Source organism: Rousettus aegyptiacus, unplaced genomic scaffold (assembly GCF_014176215.1).
Source record: "Rousettus aegyptiacus isolate mRouAeg1 unplaced genomic scaffold, mRouAeg1.p scaffold_m13_p_14, whole genome shotgun sequence".
NCBI lineage: Eukaryota > Metazoa > Chordata > Mammalia > Chiroptera > Pteropodidae > Rousettus > Rousettus aegyptiacus.
In genome coordinates this window covers 24,925,148-24,944,750 of record NW_023416289.1, presented here as the reverse complement: position 1 = coordinate 24,944,750, position 19,603 = coordinate 24,925,148, and the positions used below count along the sequence as shown (strand labels likewise).

The window sequence follows — 19,603 nt, the reverse complement described above, 5'->3', positions numbered from 1 at the left end:
ATGTGCTCTTTGATTAAAAGTTAATTTTAAAGCTGCTCTAAAGGAATTCCTACCAAAGCATGCAAAGTTTTGGTCATCTGAATAAAATACCTCTGAATTTTGCCTTGTACCTGGGACATAAAAGCTAGCATTTTAAAATGAAAGCTATGAGATCTCTGTCAATGTTTATCTTGTATGTTTATGTATGTCTATGTATGTTTTATATATGGCATATTTTTATCACTAAATGGTATTGCTAATTTGTAATAATAAATTGGCTTAAACGAGTGATTATATAAGAAGTCTCACAAATATAACAGAAACTAACCCAAATGCTTTTTGGAATTGCGTGATCTAGGAAAATATTTACTATTAAAACTGGTTTTGAGTTTGGTTTGGTTAAATGCGTCATGTTATTTCCGTTGCAAAATTTCATCAGGAAAAATAACTTGGTATGATAAAACTTTCATGAGTAATCTAAACAACTGTTAGGAGCAAGTAAGTTAAATATAAGTAGAATAAAAAGTCATGTTTAGACTTAAATGGTTTTTAAAGTCTCTTTGATAACTTGGAACTTTAAAGTTTTGTTAGCTAAATTCAATGCGATATTCATTAAATGGCTACGTCATTACCAAATAAGAATCCTGAAGAAGAAAGTTTTATGTGCTGTCAAGCTTATTAAGATTAAAATAAATTTAATCAATTAAGTGGATTTAAATATTAAAAGTAAGCTGATGCAAAATTAGGGTTAGATTTTCTCTCTCTGCTAATAAGGAAACAGTTTCTTGGACTATTTGTCTGCTACAGATAGTATGAAAAAGTTTTCTGCCTAGAAAGCAAAGATTCTGTGCTTTATCAAAATGATTTTCTGTGTTTCATGTTGTCTTAATCAAGTTCTTGGCTTCTTAAGAAAACTAAGTGTCTTCAATAGTAGCAACTAAGTTTTTCTAAAAATTATATAAGCTTCAGCGTTTGAAATTTTCTTTTCTCACTTTGAGTAAATAAATAATTTGATATTGTTTCCTAATGATATATGATCTTTTTGGTCAAGTATGTTTGACAGCCTTCCCAGGCTTCAAATATTAAAAGGAGTTTTTTTCTCAACCTGGAAATGGCTTTGGGTTGTTCCAATGGGCCCCTGGAACACCTTGAAAGATTTGTTTTCTCTCCCTGCAAGAGAGAAATATTAAACTAATTTGGCTTATTTTGGTGGATTAAAATCACATGGGAAGCTTTTTCAAATAAAGATACAATTATGTTGCATTTATATGCATATATTCTCATTACTAAATGAATGTTCTAGAGATCATAACCACCAAGACTCTACAATGTTCTAATGTAATATTTTCATTTGGTATCTTAAAAGTTATGTTACAGAGAAAAGTAAATTCTTTTGTTAATTGATTTATAATTGGACCAATAACTATGTCATTTTAAGGGTTTTTTAAATTTGTTTGTTCGTTTTGACATTTATGAACAGTCATTGTTTTTATTCTGACACTTTTGCAAATATGTTTAATCTTAAAAAAGATTCATGGAGAAGACTCTGACTTATTCTAAAATACATGTTTCTGAGAATAAATTTTCAGATCATACCTTTAAACTGGATGAAAATTTATAGAACCCTAAGGAATAACTGGATTCATAAAATACTGGCAAATGATTAGGATAAACAAGAATTAATTATATGGGACTGAATAAACTAAGGATAATTACATTTTTTAATAACTTTTTATTTGAAATATTGCTGTTTTTAAAAAATTGTTGTTTTCCAGATATAAGAAAACTTGTTTCTCATAGATTACCTATGACTTAGAGGAATTTGGTAAATTATGCCTTTGTAAGCAATATTAAAACATTTATATTTTTCTCGCTACCTGATTCCTCCAAAATTGAAGACTCTGACTGAGTATTATTTTTTTCATGGCAATATGGTCATCTGCATAAATTCAGTAAGAATCTGTTCTCTTTATAACAGGATACAATAGGAAACTTCTTTTTATTGCTAAGTCATGGAAAACATGGAATGTCATGTTTGAGAGAGACGTGCATAGACTCGGATATGACCAGAAATCTTTCAGGACTTAAGACTGACTTCGGAAGCTCCTTGAAAAACAGCTTGGTACCCTGCTTACATGGTTCACAGCAGTCTTTCCTGGCTTTGCTTTTCTGGGCGATACAAAAACAGAACCTCAAGACATTTTGAGGGACCTCAGAACCTAAGGAATTCATTCAAATCTATAAGTATTGGAGGCAAAGTCTGATGGCAAGGATGTGGCTTGGCTTTTTAGCCTTGAGAGGCTAATTAAGTTCAATCTGGATATGATCAATTGCTATTCTTATTGTATTTATACAAATAATCAGACAAAAGTGATTGGAACTGGACTTATGCAGTAGATAAAACAGTCTTAATTTGGCCATCTTTGATAAAAACAAGTGTGATTTAGAGAAAAAAATTGTGTTTCTATGGAAACTAAAATACACAGTTGTGGATGTTAGATTCTGCTTCAGTTGATTGTCTTTAAAGTTTTATTTTTCACCAGTAAATGACTGGATCCTGAATTCTTATAGTTTTCTATAACCCTACAATCTAATATTTCATTTTCTCCCATCTTTTGCCTTGGAATTATTGAGAACTGAAACGTTTTCCCTGAGCCTTGCAATTACAAACTGCAGCTAGATGATATGATATAAACTTGAGATAGCTTTCCAGACTCAGCAACTTGTTTATAATTTGCTCTGATCATTAACCTCCTTTTTTTTTTGTTTTCATAAATCTTATCAAATACCGATGTTACGGAATTTAACCATATAGTTGGCCATTTAGCCAATTCTGCTCAAGCTCTAGGACTTCAACACTTAGAGTCCTTGGCACGTGTGTCCTTAGACAAAAGTATTGCTTTAGATTACTGATTAGCTGAACAAAGAAATGTTTGTGCAGTAGCCAAACTCATCATGATTTTGGGCCCTGGGGGACATAATAACAAAAGTTACTCTTTTATCTTTGTCTCATATTAGGATACAGGTGTCCTGGCCTGCTGCTACATCTACCATTGCTATCTCTGCTTATAAATTGAACACCCAGAATGCCCCCTCGTAATTGCATCTGAACCCAATTGCCCTATGTCCCTCAAGAATAAGGAATGAAAAAAAAAGGCAAGAATCGTAACAGTGAAATGCTTTGTCTCTCTGACTCCATCTTGTTCAAGCCTGTGTTGTTCCATGGTCTTCAGGCTAATAGCGCTTGCTTTGTCTTGCAATGTAGACCTGCTGATCATTAGAGGAATTCTTGCAGCTTGAGTTTTACAAAAACAGCCCCTCTTCTTGACATAAAAGAAGACTGAACTCTATACTTTATTAAGATGGATTTAAGAATTAGGTCACCCATCTTCTTGGTTGGCTCCTTCTCAATCAATAAACTTTTCCTTCCTCCAAACTCTGACATTTTGGGTTTGGGCCTTTCAAAGCATTGAGCATACAGACTTTGGATGGCAGGTTTGTTAATCTTTATACATGACCAGCAGAAAATTGAGACTAATTGCATCTGATGATTCTTTTGTAATCCAAGAATCTCTGGGAATGGGACAAAGTATTGAGTATCAAAATATGGGACGTTACTCGAAGTGTGATTGAGAACGATAGCAGCAGCTGGGGATCCATTGGACGTATGAATCGGGTTCCACTCCAGACCCGAATGAATCAGAAATTTTGCGGGTGGGTGCAGAATTTTTTTCTTATTGAAGTAGAATACATATAACATAAAATCCACCATTTAACCATTTTAAGATATAAAATTCAGTGGCATTTAGTACATTCACAATGTCGTGCAACTATCACCACTGTCTAACTCCATAATAACTTCAGTGCCCCAGAAGGAAACCTCATACCCATTAAGCAATCACTTCTCATACCGTCTCCCTTCAACCCCTAATATGCTTTCTATCTCTATGAGTATGCCTAATTTAGACATTTCATATAAATGGGATCACCTAATATGTGGCCTTTTGTGTTTGGCTTCCATCACTTACCATAATCTTTTCAAGGTCCATCTGCTCTATACCATGTATCAGTGCTTCACTCCTATTTGTGGATTAATACTATTCCAGTATGGATAGACCACATTTTTATCAATTCACCAGTTGATGGATGTTTGAGTCATTGCCACCTCTGGCTATTATAAATAAAAATACTATAAACATCCATGTACATGTTGTTTGAACACCGGTTCTCTGCTCTCTTGTATATATACTTAGGGGTAGGATTGCTGGGCTACAATTAACTTCTTAACTTATTGAGAAACCACCAAATGTTTTCCTCAGAGGCTACACCATTTTACATTCTTACCAGTAATTCAGGAGAGTTCCAGTTTCTCCACACCTTTGCCATCAAGTGTTGTTTTCAGGTTTTTTGATTAAGCCGTGTTAGTGGGCATGAAATGTTATCTCATTGTAGTTTTGACTTCCTGTAGTTGTTTTTAAGTGGCCTTCCTGGTAATTCTAAAACATCTGAAGTTTGATAAAGCTGTCCAGAGATGAGTAGTATCTACTTAACTAGTTATAAAAATGCAGACTCTTCACTTCCCCCTCACACCAACTCAGTTAAAATCTTCATTTTAACAGAGATCCTAGGTGATCATACAGTGTTTGAGAAGCATTGGTATAAGGGACAGGCTTAAATTGTTAACACTTCCCCACTCATTTAAACACACTAGAGTAGAGTCTGTTTTTTGTCCCCTGTTTTCCTCATATGTCCTTGTTTGATAGTGTGGAAAAGTGAGAAAAACACAGAATTTAGAGTAAAACAGACAGACCAGTTTACCAACTTTGACTCCAGTGCTTACTAGCTGGTTTTATCTGGACTTGAGGGTCCTTGACATAGAAAAGGAATCAATACCCACATCCTGCAGACCTTCGAATTAAGTGGCTTCAGGCGTCTAACACAACCTAGCACAAAGAAGTTCCCTCGGTCTTGTTCTACTCTCTTCCCTTTTCCTTAATACTAGCCTTGCTATTGTGTGAGAGTTTCAGGGAAACAACTCTCAGCTTTGGCTTCCTTATATCGCGGAATAGCTGAGGCGCTGGCCGAATGATTAGTCAGATGATTCCCTTCTGGCAGCCAGCTCAGCAAGAAAATGTCCAGAAATGATCTCCTAGTCAACTTATTTAAACTAAGACCAGGCACAAACCTGAACCATGAACTCTGCTGGATACCTATATTTTGTAGACTTGTAACAATCTCCAAGGCTACTTACTTCAGTGTAATGTAATTTTAATTTGTTTTAACTAGTACCTGTGCTAAGCCCTCAGAATGCATAACGCATTTATATTTAAAACCAAGACCAGAGGTTCTCAACTAGAGATGATTTTGCATGAAACTCCCTAGCCAAAGTGAACATGTAGCAATGTCTGAAGATTCATCACCCCTGGTTCTTGGCACTACTTATATTTAGTGGGTTAAGAACACCGATGCTGCTAAACATCTTACAATGCATCGGACAGCTGCTCCATAGAAAAAATTAGCCTTCCCCAAAATATCTATAATGCTGAGATTGTGAAACACTGCCTAGACCCAGTTGTTGGGCCACTCAACCATTAACATGATAAAGTGGACACATAAACAAGTAAGGTGATAAAATAGACATGTAGATTGCCTAGCTAGTAATAGAAGAGCAAGATTCAAACCACAACTGGCTCAAAATCCCTGAGGCCTGAGTTGTTTTATAAAGTTTGTTTTCAACCATTCTTGTTCATGCCAAGCTTGCAACTGTACACAGGTTTTACTCTCTGATTTCTTAAGATGAAAACTGTCCAGAAAAGGCTTTTAGATCGCTCAAACATTTTTCAGTTGCCCTTTCTACAATCAAAAAGTTGCTTCCCAATTCCTCTAATCCTTAGTTAAATATTTACCTAACTTCCATGCCAGGATTTCAGTTAAAGTGCTATTCTATTTATGTGGGAGGGATGATAAACATGATTACAGGGTAGAAAATTGTACTAGAGAAGGTATGGTCAAATCTAAAAGTGGTTACCTGTTAGGGGCTGGTGTGTGACAAGGAGCAGCAGGAGTGGTCACAATTGGGTGGTGATGTCAACAGCTGGTAGGATAAAAAAACCACAAGTGGACAATACAGCCAGCCTCTTCCCCAGATATCCTGGTGGATGGCTTTTAGGTCTCTAACTCACTACACAGCAGGTGTGGCTGATGCTGAACATGTGTCATTTCACATCATTTCACCACATCCCTAAGAAGAAGCAATTATCCCCCTAGTTAATGAGGACACTGCAACCCAGGGGTTCAGGACTTTGTCCTAGGTCACTCAATCGTCGGTGGTAAAGACAGGATCAAAACCTAGGCAATTTGTCTCCACTCTGCTTAGCTGGCCTCCTCTCCTATTTGAAACCTGATTCTAACTGTATAGCTACATGATGTCTCTCTCACTCTTTCTGTTTCTTGTTCCTTTCTTTAGGAATGAGAAATGTGGGAGGGAAGGATGTATAAATAATTTGAGTGATTCTTTCATGCATCCCCTAGAGAATAATTTAAAGAAATAATGTTTCTCCCTTACCCCAGTCCTTATAAGAGTGAGGCAGGAGGATAAGAGTCGAGGAAAGATTGGAAGATGGAAGAAGGGGCCATGAGCCAAGGACTGTAGGTGGCTAGAAAAGTCAAGGAACTGATTTTTAGAGACTCCAGAAAGAATTCAGCTCTTCTAATACCTTAATTCTAGCCGAGTGAGACCTATGAGAACTGTAAGATAAATTTTCATTGTTTAGGCACTAAATTTATGGTTATTTGCCAAAGCAGCAATAGCAAAGTAATACACCTGGGTTGATGGTGCCTCTACCCATCCCCTTTGGCTGCCATCCTCCCCCCAACCCTCACTTTCACACACATTGAAAATACCTACTGTGCGGGCTGGCCTTAATAACCAGGACTGGCTGTTTATACCAAGGCTAACTCTGCCCAAGGTATTCCAAGCACTCCTAAAGGATTTCCTTTATCACACGTATGCAATGTCATATATGTGGTCATTGCTTATGAAAGGAAGATTGTTAAACCCTTGATTTAAGTTGTTGACTCTGTTCTTTCAAGTGGAGAGAGATGAATCATCAAATGTCACGCCCTGACCCAGTTGCCTTAGATTGCAAAATGATAAGAATGATCTTATGAAGAACACATGGAGTTCCGACAGTGTCAACAGTGTGAAGACATTTACCTACTCATTTCACAGTGAACAAAAGATTACCTATAATGCTGACATTAACCATATGTGAGGAAGCTTGTACATTAGTAGTCATGTTGTGAAGATTTGCCGCAACCCTAAATTCCCAATAATGAATAGATGAGTTACAAGAGTTTGTACATGAAAAGATTTGAAAAGGAAAGAAATGTTTTATTGTATTAAGATCAACAGTAAACATGCAATTTGACTAACCTTGACCCAGCCCTACATGAGCAAGTCCTGCTTTCTTGTTCAGCCCACAAAGAACTCAGCAAGCCTCCTCTTGCACAATGGGCTGCCACATAACCTTCCGGAGAAGGGCCATCTCACCTGCCATGCTGCTGATGTTCACCAGCCTCCCCTTGGATTTCCTAAGAAGAGGCAAAAATGCCTTCGTGACTTCCACAGCCCCAAAGAAGTTCACAGCCATGCAGTTTTTGTAGTCAGTCATGGGAATGAGCTCCCCATCAATGGGATATCCAAGGATCCCAGCATTGTTGACCACAGCCCACAGTCCTGAGAATAGAAAGGAAAGGGTGAGACTGGAGAGAAGGACAATTTTTAACACTTCAAGTTCTGGAGTCAAAGGGGCCCCTTTGATATCTAGGATCTAGGAAGATCACTCAAACTCTCAAATCTCAAGTCTTCTTGATTATCTACAACCACCTACACTGAGGGATTGTGTGGGAAGTAAATTTGTGAAATATCAAACGACTTTGTTTTGGAGGTGTTTTTACCTCAAAGCCCTTTCCTACATCCAGGCAGCTAGATATTTGTTACATCGGGGAAGGAATGGCACAGCAAGGTGAAGAATGTAAGTCTAATTCACATTTCTCCCTCCAATGAGTGTGTAGAGACAGTATAACAGCTTTAGGACAATGCAGGGTGATGTAAGAGCCTCTCTTCTCTTTTCCTTAGGCTAGAAGATTTCCTAGTCCCGAGAAACAGGAAAACTAGAGTGCAGGTGCCAAGAACTAAGAAGGTTGCAAAGTCCTAGACCCCTATTATTTTCTCTAACCAGCCTGATCCCCTTGATCAGAATCACCAGGAGGGCTTATTCAAACACAGATTGCTAGTCCCTCCTTCAGAGAGTCTGATTTGGGATGTCTAGAGTGGGGCCTGACAATATGCATTTCTAATAAGTTCCCAGGCCTGCACCACACTTGAAGAACCACTGTCCACAAATAGTGGTTTTCAACCTTGAGTGTACATTAGGATCACTGGGTGGGGTTGGGGGAGCTTTTTTAAATCCTAATGCCCAGACTATTTCCAATTAGATCAGGAACTCTGGGTGCGGGTCCCAGGATTGGCAGGTCCCAGGTCTGGTTATGATTCAGGCTTACAGCTAGGAATAAGATCCCAGATTTAAAATGTTACATTAGTGTAGTGGAGTGCCTGTGCCTAAAATATGCAAACATAATTCAGCTTACTGTATCACGCATGTGTGGCTAAATGCCACTATTGTACTCTGCTATGTGTGGAGCCATGCGGTCCCCTGGAGAGCAGAAGGAGAGCACAAGAAGAGGAGCAGGAGAAGTGCACGAAAAACTGTACTTCCCCCAACAGAAATGCGTTCAGCACAAAAAAAGCTGGTGCCTTTCATTCTCATGTCAACTTTTTGTGCATTCTTCCAACTGGGCATTTCATCATCGAATCTTCCGTTCTCGATCAGCTCAGTGCCGACACTGCAGTAGGGTAGAAAGGGGACCAGTAGTTTTTAAAATTCTCCAGGTGATTGCAATGTACAAGCAAGCTTGGAAACCATTGCCTTAAATAGTAGAAAGATGTAACAAAACTCCAGATGTTTCAGGGGGTGAGGGATCTGGAGCTGAGGTGAATGACCTGGGTCTTCTTTATCTGGGAGGAACAGAGGTGACAGGACCTGGGGTGTATTTAGCTAGACGGGCCTGAAGCAGTTTCTCTGAGTTCCCCCAACCTCAGCATGATTTAGAACAATGGTTCTCAAGGCATAGTCTAGAACCAGCAGAATCCTCATTGACCGGGAACTTCTTAGAAATGCCAATTCCGGAACCCCACCTTCGACCTGCTAGATCAGAAATTGGTGATCAGAAATTGTTAAAGCTCAGCATCTGATACAACCTGCCATCCAGGCAATCCTGATGCACCCTCAAGTGTGAGAATTTGTGGTATATACAGGAGAGGAATGAGCCTTGGTGCTGGCAGAGGCACAGAAGTGGCAGGAGGCACCAGCCCTAATGGCGCCTTTCTGATGGCATCAAGGAGGTACGTAGCAGCTAACTTACATGAGTACTGGACAGTGCTGGACATATCCACAGGAGCCAAAATGATGTGTTGACTAAATGTCCTATCCTGAGGAATTCAGATGCTACCCCAGGGAAATGAGATGAAGCTCAAAATGACAGAAACGGATCTTGCCACATGGCAGAAAGATGGCTCAAAACAGAAACTGAATTCGAATATAGAAAGTAAAGTTACATTTCTTTCACACCCAAGGTGGTGGTCTGACATTTATACACAATAATTATTGGGAGCATCCGAGGACAGGATGCCTGGTATGTAGTAAGAGCTCAACGGCTATTATTGAGGATGGTGATGGGTGAAGAAATGCCTCCACTAGCATTTCCAAGTAAGGGTTATAATTCGCTCAGCCCGATCCACACATTTGACCAGTCAGCACGCAGACAGTAGCTTAAGAATGCCCTAGAACAGGGGTTGGCAACCTTTCTCTACAAAAGGTCAAATAAACATATTAGCATTAGCGCTGCAGGTCCTACTAACTCAACTCTGCCATTACCGTGTGAGGGAAGCAGGATTATCTGTAAATAAATGGGCCTGGTTGTGCACTAATGAAACTTGATGTATGGACATTGACGTTTGAATTCCATATAATTTTACATGTGTCGAAAAAAATTCTGATTTTTTTGAAAAACATTTAAAAATGTAAAAAGCATCCTTAGTTCACAGGCTGTATACAAAAACAGGTGGCAGGGCTACATAACAGTCTTTAAATGACAAAGAGGTAGAGAACCGATTAGTGATTGCCAGGGGTTAGGGATGAGAATATGGCTCTAAAAAGGTAGAATGAGAAAGATTGATGGTGATGGAACAGTTTCATAACTTACTTGATCGTGGTGATTTTTGCACAAAGCTACACATTACCAAATTGCAGAGCTATACATACATGCACACACACACTTGGCATGTATAGCTGGCGAAATATGAGTAAACTCTGTATTGTATCAATGCCAGCCTCCTGGTTTTGCTATTGTGCTATAGTTATGCAAAATGTTAATACTAGGGGAGGCTTGGCAAAAGGTGCACATGATCTCCCTGTACATTTCTTTGCAACTTGATCTACAATTATTTCAAAATGAAATGATAAAATGCAAGGCCATAGTTTGCCAACTCCTGCCATAGAATTCTAAGCCAATCAGCTCATTATACCTAGAAGACTTAATAACATTTTTAAATAATATTAATTAATAATTAATGATATATTAATACTAATTTAGAGATATGCTGTAACACAGCACAGTTGATGGCCCTCTTCCAGGAGCTGAGTTTTTCTGGTTTATCTACAGGTACCAGACAGTCTTTTAGCAAACACCCTTCTTTGTGATCATAAAGCCCTCTGTTTCACTGTTCTACATTCTCTTTGATTTGGGAGGCTGGAGTTGAGAGATTTCAAGGACAGCAGGCAGAACGTGTAATGGCAATCATGTCTCAGAAGAGGATTGCTCGCCACAATGCTGACTCCAAAACAGCATGGGCTCACACCTTTGAAAGTGTACTCACCACACCTCTTCATTCCTGGGCTCTGGCATGGTATTTTTATATCTAGAACTCCCTGCCTTATTGTTTAACATGGTCAATACCACCCCTCTGGGTCTCACTAGAGGGGTATGTTTGAATATCTCCTTGAATAAGATACCATGAAATCAAACTCATCAGAGGGACAAGTTCAATCCAATCGGATAGCAAAAGACCACACTAGGAAAACTACCTTTCTAGAAAATGATTATACATTACGAAACTTGCTGAAAGTTGATTCCTAATAACAATCAATTTTTTTCTCCTTTCATTTCTTAGGTATTTATTGACTATTTACTATGTCAGGGACTGTGCTCAATGTTGAATCAATGGAAAACAGGAGCCCTTACTGGAGGCTTGCCTCATGCCAGAAACTCTTCTGATTGCTCTCTGTGTAATAACTGCTTTTTCAACTACCAAATGAAGCCAAATAACATTACTCTTTTTTTGTAAAAGAACAAAAAAGTCATTGGAAGTGCCTGAGGCTACCATCAAAATCCCCCATAATGAAACCAGCACAAGAGAAAGCAGAGCTAAGAAACAGAGACTGGGTCTTAATGACATTGTTTAAGTGCCCGGATCCAGACATACCTGAAGCTGACTGGTCTTTTCAATTCCATGAGCAAATACATTCCCTTTATGCTTTAGCAACTTTGAATTGGGTCATGTCACTTGTGTCTAAAAGAATCCTAATGGAAACATGGTTCTGGTTCTCAAGGAACCTAGTGCTGAGGAGTGGGAGATGAACAGATATTTATAATAGTGCAGTAATTCAGGTGTGTGCAAGGTACAAATGAGGGTCCAGAAGAGGAAGTGAATGAAAGAAGATCCTGCAAGAGATGCTATGTTTGAACCAGGTCTCCTGTGGGAGTAGTGTCTGCAAGCAAGAGTCTTAGAGAAAGGGAGTGAGGCAATGAGGCAAGAAGGAAATTTTGGCAAGAAGAAGCTGGATATGCAAAGATATGAACTAGCACATTCCATCCTGGAAATCATTCAGAATTTACTGAGTGGACTGGCAGGTATTGCAGATTAAGTGTTTGGCAGGGGCCATTGTCCTGAAAGCCCTTCAAATCCTCATTAAAGAGTTTAGATTTTATTTGATGGTGGGTAGAGAATCACTGAACCATTTAAGGAGACAAAGCAAAACACCTACACAGGCCTGGCCCATGGGAGGAACCAACCGAACACATGGAGGCTCTGCATGTCAGAGGGTTGTTAGGAGATGGATGACATTGTAAGATGTGCACATTCATTGTAAAGATTACTCTCCATTTGGAAAGTAATGGAGAAGGTAAAACCCAGATGCAAGGAGATCATTGCAGGAGCCCAAATGGGAGATGAGGAACTGGACTGAGCCATGGCTGCCCGGAGATGGTAGGAAGGGGCTGGGTTGATAAAGATCTAGGAGGTAGAATTGACAGGACTTGGGACCAAAATGATGCAAGGACCAAGGGTAGCTGCAGGTCTCAGTGACCCCCAGGTTGCCTACTTGAATGACTGATGAGGTGGCAGTATTAGCATCTGCACCATGAGGTGCCAGAGGGTAAACTGATTTGCAGACTGGCAGCAAAGGAAAATAAAATGAGGTCATTTTTTGACAAATCAAGATGGGGTATCTGATAGACAGTTTTATATACATATAATTCAGGATGTTAGGGAGAGGGCTAGGTTTGGTAATACAGATTTGGAAGCTACTTAAATCCCAGTGGCTTAAATCTCACTGTTTCTCAACTTTTGTGGAACATTAGCATTGTCTGGAGAGCTTTAAAACATACTGATACCTGGGACCCCCAAATAGGATCTTCTTTACAGCTGACATTCCCAGCAAAAGGAGAGAAACAGTACCAGCCTCACTGCTGAAGGCTTAACTGAGTTACTGTAGGTAGATTCTGATGTAGTTGGTTAAGAAAGGGGTGCCCAGGATGGGTGGGCATCAGGGTTTGGAGTTTCAGAATGGCCTCATGTTTGGTTGAATTCTCTGACCCATGTTGGCATTTGCAAGGAGGTGGAAGATCATCACGGGCACAGGTGACTGAAGGCAGTACCTCTGTTCTGCACCTTTTCCACCACTTTGCTGTAGGCGTCTTTTATCTGCTGCGGGTTGGTGACATCCAGCTGGACCACAGAGAGGCGCTTAGAGCAGGTTCTTCGCAATTCCTCTGCTCCTGATCCCTTTTCATTATGAACTCCGACAAACACTGTGAAGCCCAGCTGGTCCAGATACTTGGACAAAGCATGACCAATCCCGGAATCACCACCTGCGAGGAGTCAAGGCAAGACAAAAGTGGGCTCAAACGAGGGGGGCAAGAGAAATTATTTAATAAGGAAACACAGAATGTTATTTTGGATGGTCCACATTCTCAGGAGAAAGTGAGTCTTGAGGAAACTTCGTTATTTGCTAAGTGGGAAATGGACAGAGAAGTCAAAACAGACAAATTTCTCTGTCTAAAAAGAAGGGTAATGAGGGAAAAATTGGGACGAGGCCACACGTGGAAGGAGGAACACTGACAGGGGATTATCCAGCAGCGCCTGGTGGCCAAGAAACTTTGGAGGGAATAAATCTGGATTTTTTTTTTTTAATTTGACAATGAATTAATAAAGCCAAAGTTCACAGGAGGCCATCTGCTTGTACTTACCTGTGAAGAAAGGCAGCCTAAAGGCCTGGGGATAAGCCTGGCCCCACCATACCTATCTGTGCAACCCTGATCAGTGTTGAGGGTAACTGACTCAAAATAAGTGCTCAGCAAACATTTGTTAAGTTGGATGCCTACCCCCATACCGCAGTGGGGGAAATGCTGGGATTGGTTTTAAGCTATGCCCTTTGAGATCATTCTGTCTGTAGTCTGGAAATCCATCCACTTGGAGTAAGCAAGGACTAGAGGACTTGCCAAGATTGGAGTGAATTTTAAATTCTAAAAGTATTAATAAAGTCTCAAATTATGTGAAAAATGGAAAAAGAATTAAGAATTGCGGTTTCGAAACTAATTGTAAGTGGATTTACGCTGTTGGCACATGGTGGCACTGTGTTAGCCGATGAACAGAAATCTATCCCAGAGTATGTTGGGTGGAGTCTTGAATTAGGCAAATTGTGGATAATTTGAGTTCAGGATTGATTTGGGGCCAGCTCTTTAAATGAAACACACCCGTCCTATAAAGATAAGATTGCATGTGTTCTTAGACACAAGCTGGAAGCTAGAAGGATGAAGAGAAAAAAAAATTGCATGCCTGTAAATGGTGTCATTATCAGTCATTATTAAAACATAAAAGGAAAAAAAAAGTTTTAAGATCAACAATGAATAAAAGAAATTATTTATAACTTCACCAGTCTAGTATAGCTTTAATAATTTTCTTGTTTTTTTCTTAGTCTTTTTTCTATAATTTTTAAATAATTATAGTTATAGCACACATATTTCGACAATTAAATTTTAAATTAGTAATATATAAACCAGTTTTACATGTTCTACATAATCTTTGAAACCATAAACCATAATTTTTCATTACTAGATAAAATTCTCCCTATTAAAACACAGCAGAGAAAAATGGTGAGAGCCTGGATCTGGAGCCAGGATGCCTGGGTTGAAATCCTGACTCTTCCATTTAGCTGTGTGACTTTGGGTAATCACTTAACCTCTCTGTGTCCGTCTCCTCATCTATAAAGTGGAGTGATACTAAAACCTGCTTCATAGGGTTGTTAGAGGATTAAATGATTTGATACATTAAAGTAATTGGAACAGGGCATGGCAGTGGCAGTTGCTATACAGGTGTTTGTTAAATGGCAACTTTTAAAGAATTCTTTCATTGGCTACTTTTAGTTCCCGGAACCAAAAGAATTTTCAGTTCATTTTTTATCTCACAAGGTCCTACTATGTATCACTAAGAGTACATGGTCTAAATGTGTGTTTGGCTTGGCCCGCACAGTGTATTTTGTAAAAATTTAACTAATGTTTCAAATTGGGCGATTTCACCTGGAAATTCTGGTCACTGTTTTCTCTCGATTAACCAGGAAAAAGACCAACTCCAGGCCTGCATTTCTGCAAAGAACCCACAAGCTGAAGCTGGCTACCAGTGGCCAATCCCTTATACGGGCCATTTTCTCAGTTAAAATAGGCTCCGTGCTCAGTCATGTGCATGTACATCATCTCCACTGCCAGCATTCTTTGTTGATGTAACCTGACCCACTTCTGCAAACTTTGAGTCCAAGGCCCTTGACATACTTAGTCCCATTTACACATGTCCTCTAGGTCAAAAGTTGTTTATCTGGAAACCTAAGGAGAGGGACTTTTCCCTCCCTGTTTAAGATTTAATCAGTCCATCAGATTGCCACTCTTGTGTTGACACTGCCTGTTCCCTATAAAATAGATTAAAGTATTATAAAATGGTAGGTATTCAAAACTCTAGTGCATTTAAGACTTCTCTGAGGGCCCTGCAAAGCTCAGCTCCTAATCCAGGAAGAGCAAATACTTGGCAATTGTACCACCAACACCTCATTCCTCTTGCCCATGGCACTCTAAAAGGATGATAACTGTTAGGTGGTGAAGGAAATAGCTAGAGCTTTCATATTTATTTTTTAATGGAAATAAATTCATTTTTCCTGGAATATAACCTTTACAAATAATCCTTCCATGACATTGTTATTCCTATATGAAGATAGGCAACTGAGATGCTGAGATATTAAATATTTCTTCAAGGCTACACAGCTAAGATGTGCTAGGATCAGCTCTTAAACCCAGATTTGTTCTTTCTAAAGTATGTTCTTTTACTGATTCACTGTCTCTTTGAGCATAGGGTAGGGGGAAAGGGGATGCACAAAGTAGAAACACCGGTGACGGGAGATATCTGCCAGAGCGGGGTCCCCATAACTGGTGCCAGCTCCATTCACAAAGGATGGACTCCCATCACCAGCGCAACAGCACAAACTACTTACAGCTGCTCTTCCAGAAGGGGAAATGTAATAGACATTTTTCTCCTTGGTGCATGAGGAAACAACTCCTAGCCTCGCTGCAAAATAAGCAACCAATCAATGTAGCCCTGTTGGGTTTTGATCAAGTGGCTGGATTGCCAGACCATGGTCCAGTCTTGATGGCTTTCTTGAACTCTACCTGCCACACACCCCCCACCAACTCAAGTGGAATTCATCACCAATTGCCCCCAATTGCTTCACCTTCTGGAACTGCTTATTCTCCTGAATGGCACTACCCTCCTTCCAGTTAACCAGGACCAGTGCCTTCTCTCCCAATCCCCACTTCCATTCAGTACCCATGCTTTTCATCCCAAGATTCTGACATCTATCTCCATATTTCCTTCTCTGCAACTAATGGCAGAGAAGCTAGCTCAACTCAGCTCAGCCTGGCATCAGATTGCCACCAAGTTGAGGATATACATTCTCAGGGGAAGCAGAAAATGATATCGTAATTGTCCCAACTTTCATACTGCATCTATTAAGAATAGTACAGTTAAGAAACACTGGATATGACTCTCAATACTGACATCCTGAAATTGATGCTAATAGGAAAGCTGTGCAGTCAACCTAAATGGCCAGAATTTCAGAAATCCTCAGCCAAAACCAGAGGCCATTAGAAGGAGTTAAATATCCAAACAAGCGTGGAAAATCTTTCTTTTGGCAGAACTTAGGGGACTCAGCAAAAGCTTCCCAGCCTCATTTTCTCTATAGGTGTCTTTGTAGAGACTCAGAGAAAACTTTTTTTTATTTTTCATCTATTAAATGCCCACCAACTCAAACAGAAAATAAGAAGAACCTATCCAATAGTTGGTAACCATGACAATAACAAAAAGTGGTGCTCTGGCTTCCCCTCAATGTCGCTTTTAACTTCTAATGCTTCTTTCTGCCTCTCTTCACATTCATTCACTCATTATTCATTCTTCAGAGATCACTGTATTAAGGCCTAGAAATATCACCATAAAAGAGAGACATCTCCCCACCTTCATGAAGCTTACTGCCTACGATAACGGGTTCTCAATCTTGAGTCCCACTAGAATCCTTGAGACACTGAAAAAATATCTGCCCAGGCTCCAACCCTGGAGAGTCTTATTTAGTTGGTCCGGATGGAGCCAAGTACTGGCAACAGTTTCTAAAGCTCTCCAGTGTGTTTTGGGGGATGATTCCAATGTGTAACCAAGGTTGAGAAACTCCGACCTAATGCAAGGATCTCAACCAGGGGTGACTGCCCCCCAGAATATTTGGCAATGTTTGGAGACATTTTGAGTTGTCACAACACTGAGAGTGTTATTGGCATCCAGGGGCTAGATACTAGGGGTGTTCTTCAACATCTTATAGTACACAAGGCAGCTCCCACCACAAAGAGTTATTTGGCCTTAAATGGCTGTAGTTGGAGCAACCCTGAGATTGAGCAAATCTGGTGTAGGGAAATGACACATATTAGGCAAAGCGTTATGACAGAAAGTGAGGAGTGTTATAAATAGAAAAGTTCTACAAACTATGGGTCGTTTTTTGCTTACAAAGAACTCAAGGTCACTCTTTTAGTGAGCACTCCATGGGGAAGAATATAGGCAGGAAAGAGAAGGAACTAAGCTACCTTCATCAGGGTAAGGATTCTATTGCGTTATCTAGTTTACTGTTCTATCCCCTGTGCCTAAAACAGTTCTGGGCACATTGTAGTTGCTCAGTAAATACTTGCCGAATGACAAAATGATCAGCTGATTAAATGGAAGTATCGTAGTCCAGGCACCATGATCTTTCCTATTATCTTGCACCGTACAGGTTTCCTGGACTCACTGTTGCCCTCCTCAAGCCCACCTGCCCTGCCCTGCCATCTGTCTGGCCCACAGTTCCTGATTCTGCATCTCAAGGGCATCTCAAAGTCTACTTTTTCTCTGCTCCATGGCCTCAGAGGTTTTCACTGACTGTAGAATAAAATTCAAGTTCTTAAGTCTGGCATCAAAGGTGTACGATCTGATTCTAATCTACATTTCCAGGTGTTTCCTCCACTGTCCTTCTACTTGTATCCTAAATGCCAAACATCACCAAAGCCAAAATTCCCTTTGTGATTTATTACCCGGATCTTTGATCACCTCAGACTTTCTGCCTAGAACCCTCACTCATGTCCCTTTCGCCATCGTGCAATACCTTGCACGCTCAACTCTGCCAGAATTCGTTTCCCACCAGACTCAACCTACACCGCTCCCCATCCCAAATCTTATACCTCATTTGCCTTTATCTCAGACTTTTGGTTGTTTCAAGTCAAGAAATGTTGTATTTGTTGATCAAATTGCTTTTTTTTCTTATTCCCCTAGTAGAATATAAAGTAATGATTTATGCACAGAGACTGTTTGTTCTTATATCCCTATGCTATCACAATGTTTGACTTGTAATTGGTATTCAATACATTTTGTAAATAAATAAAAATTTTAAGTATAGTCAATGATGCACCGATGGGCCACAAACAGGTAAAATTCAGATCTTTTTTTAATGACCACATTCATCCATTCATTTTTTTCTATGTTCCTAATTTATTAAAGGTTCCTCAAGTTTTATATTCACAAACGAAACTAGAGTACCTAGATGACTCTAATTCATTCAGCATTCTGCTCAGAGCCAGCTCCCATAAAAATCTGCATTGCCCTTAGGGTACATGGCAACCAACACAAAGCCCCTGCAGGAATGGGTGGAGTAGCTAGGCTTTAATGAATATTGTCCCACATAAGGGAACTAGGTCCCTACAGTTTCAGAATGTAATATTCTCATCTGTTACTTCATTTCACATCAGAGATCTCAAGGTAAAGTGTGTGGTTTTTTAAAAATAGATTTTTAATTTTTAGAGCAGTTTTAGATTTATAAAAAAATTAAGGCAGTAAGTATAGCAAGTTTTCATATGCCCCAGAGTTTCCCCTTTTATTAACATCTTACATTGGGATGCTGCATTTGCTACAATTAATGAACCTATATTGACACATTATCATTAACTAAATTCTATACTCCTTTACTTTTTAATTAACGTGCTTTTTCTGTTCCAGGATTCCTTCCAGGATACCACGCTATGTTTAGTTGTCATGTCTCCTTAGGTTCCTCTGGGTTGTGACAGTTTCTCAGACTTTTCCTTGTTTTTGATATCTTTGCTGACTTTCAAGAGTATTGTTCAGCTGTATTATAGGATACTCCCCTATTGGAATTTGTCTAATATTGTTCTTATGATTAGACTGAGGTTATGTGTTTGGGGAAGGAGCTCACAGAGGTATACCAGTGCCATTTTCATCACATCATATTAAAAGTACATACTGTCAACATGATTTATGATTTTTGGTGTTGCCCTTGATCACCTGGATGAAGTAATGTTGTTAAGTTTCTCCACAATAAACTTCTCACCCCATGCCCCCTAACATACTGTACTCTTCAGAAAAAATGTCTATATGCATAACTCATACTTAAGGAGTAAGGAGTTAAAGTGTCCTTTAGAACGAATTATTTAGAATTCTTCTGCATGAGAGCATTGTCTCTTCTCCCTCATATATTAATTTATACAATCATTTATGTCATTACAGACTCATGGATATTAATTTTAATTTTGGAGTTATAATTTGATACTACTTTATTTTATTGCTCAAATTGTTGCAGCGTTGGCCATTTGAAGCTCT

At 39.4% G+C, this 19,603-nt stretch overlaps 1 protein-coding gene across 1 annotated transcript in view; it reads right to left on the bottom strand.

Annotated features, from left to right (window-relative positions):
* Positions 1 to 19,603, bottom strand: part of HSD17B2 (hydroxysteroid 17-beta dehydrogenase 2) — a 39,596-nt gene that overhangs the window by 10,404 nt on the left and 9,589 nt on the right. Inside the window, exons 2-3 of the mRNA XM_016165973.2 lie at positions 13,039 to 13,251; positions 7,532 to 7,717 (exon numbers count right to left, since the gene is read on the bottom strand). Coding sequence (XP_016021459.2) covers positions 7,532 to 7,717; positions 13,039 to 13,251 — 399 coding nt within the window. The remainder of the gene's footprint in view (positions 1 to 7,531; positions 7,718 to 13,038; positions 13,252 to 19,603) is intronic.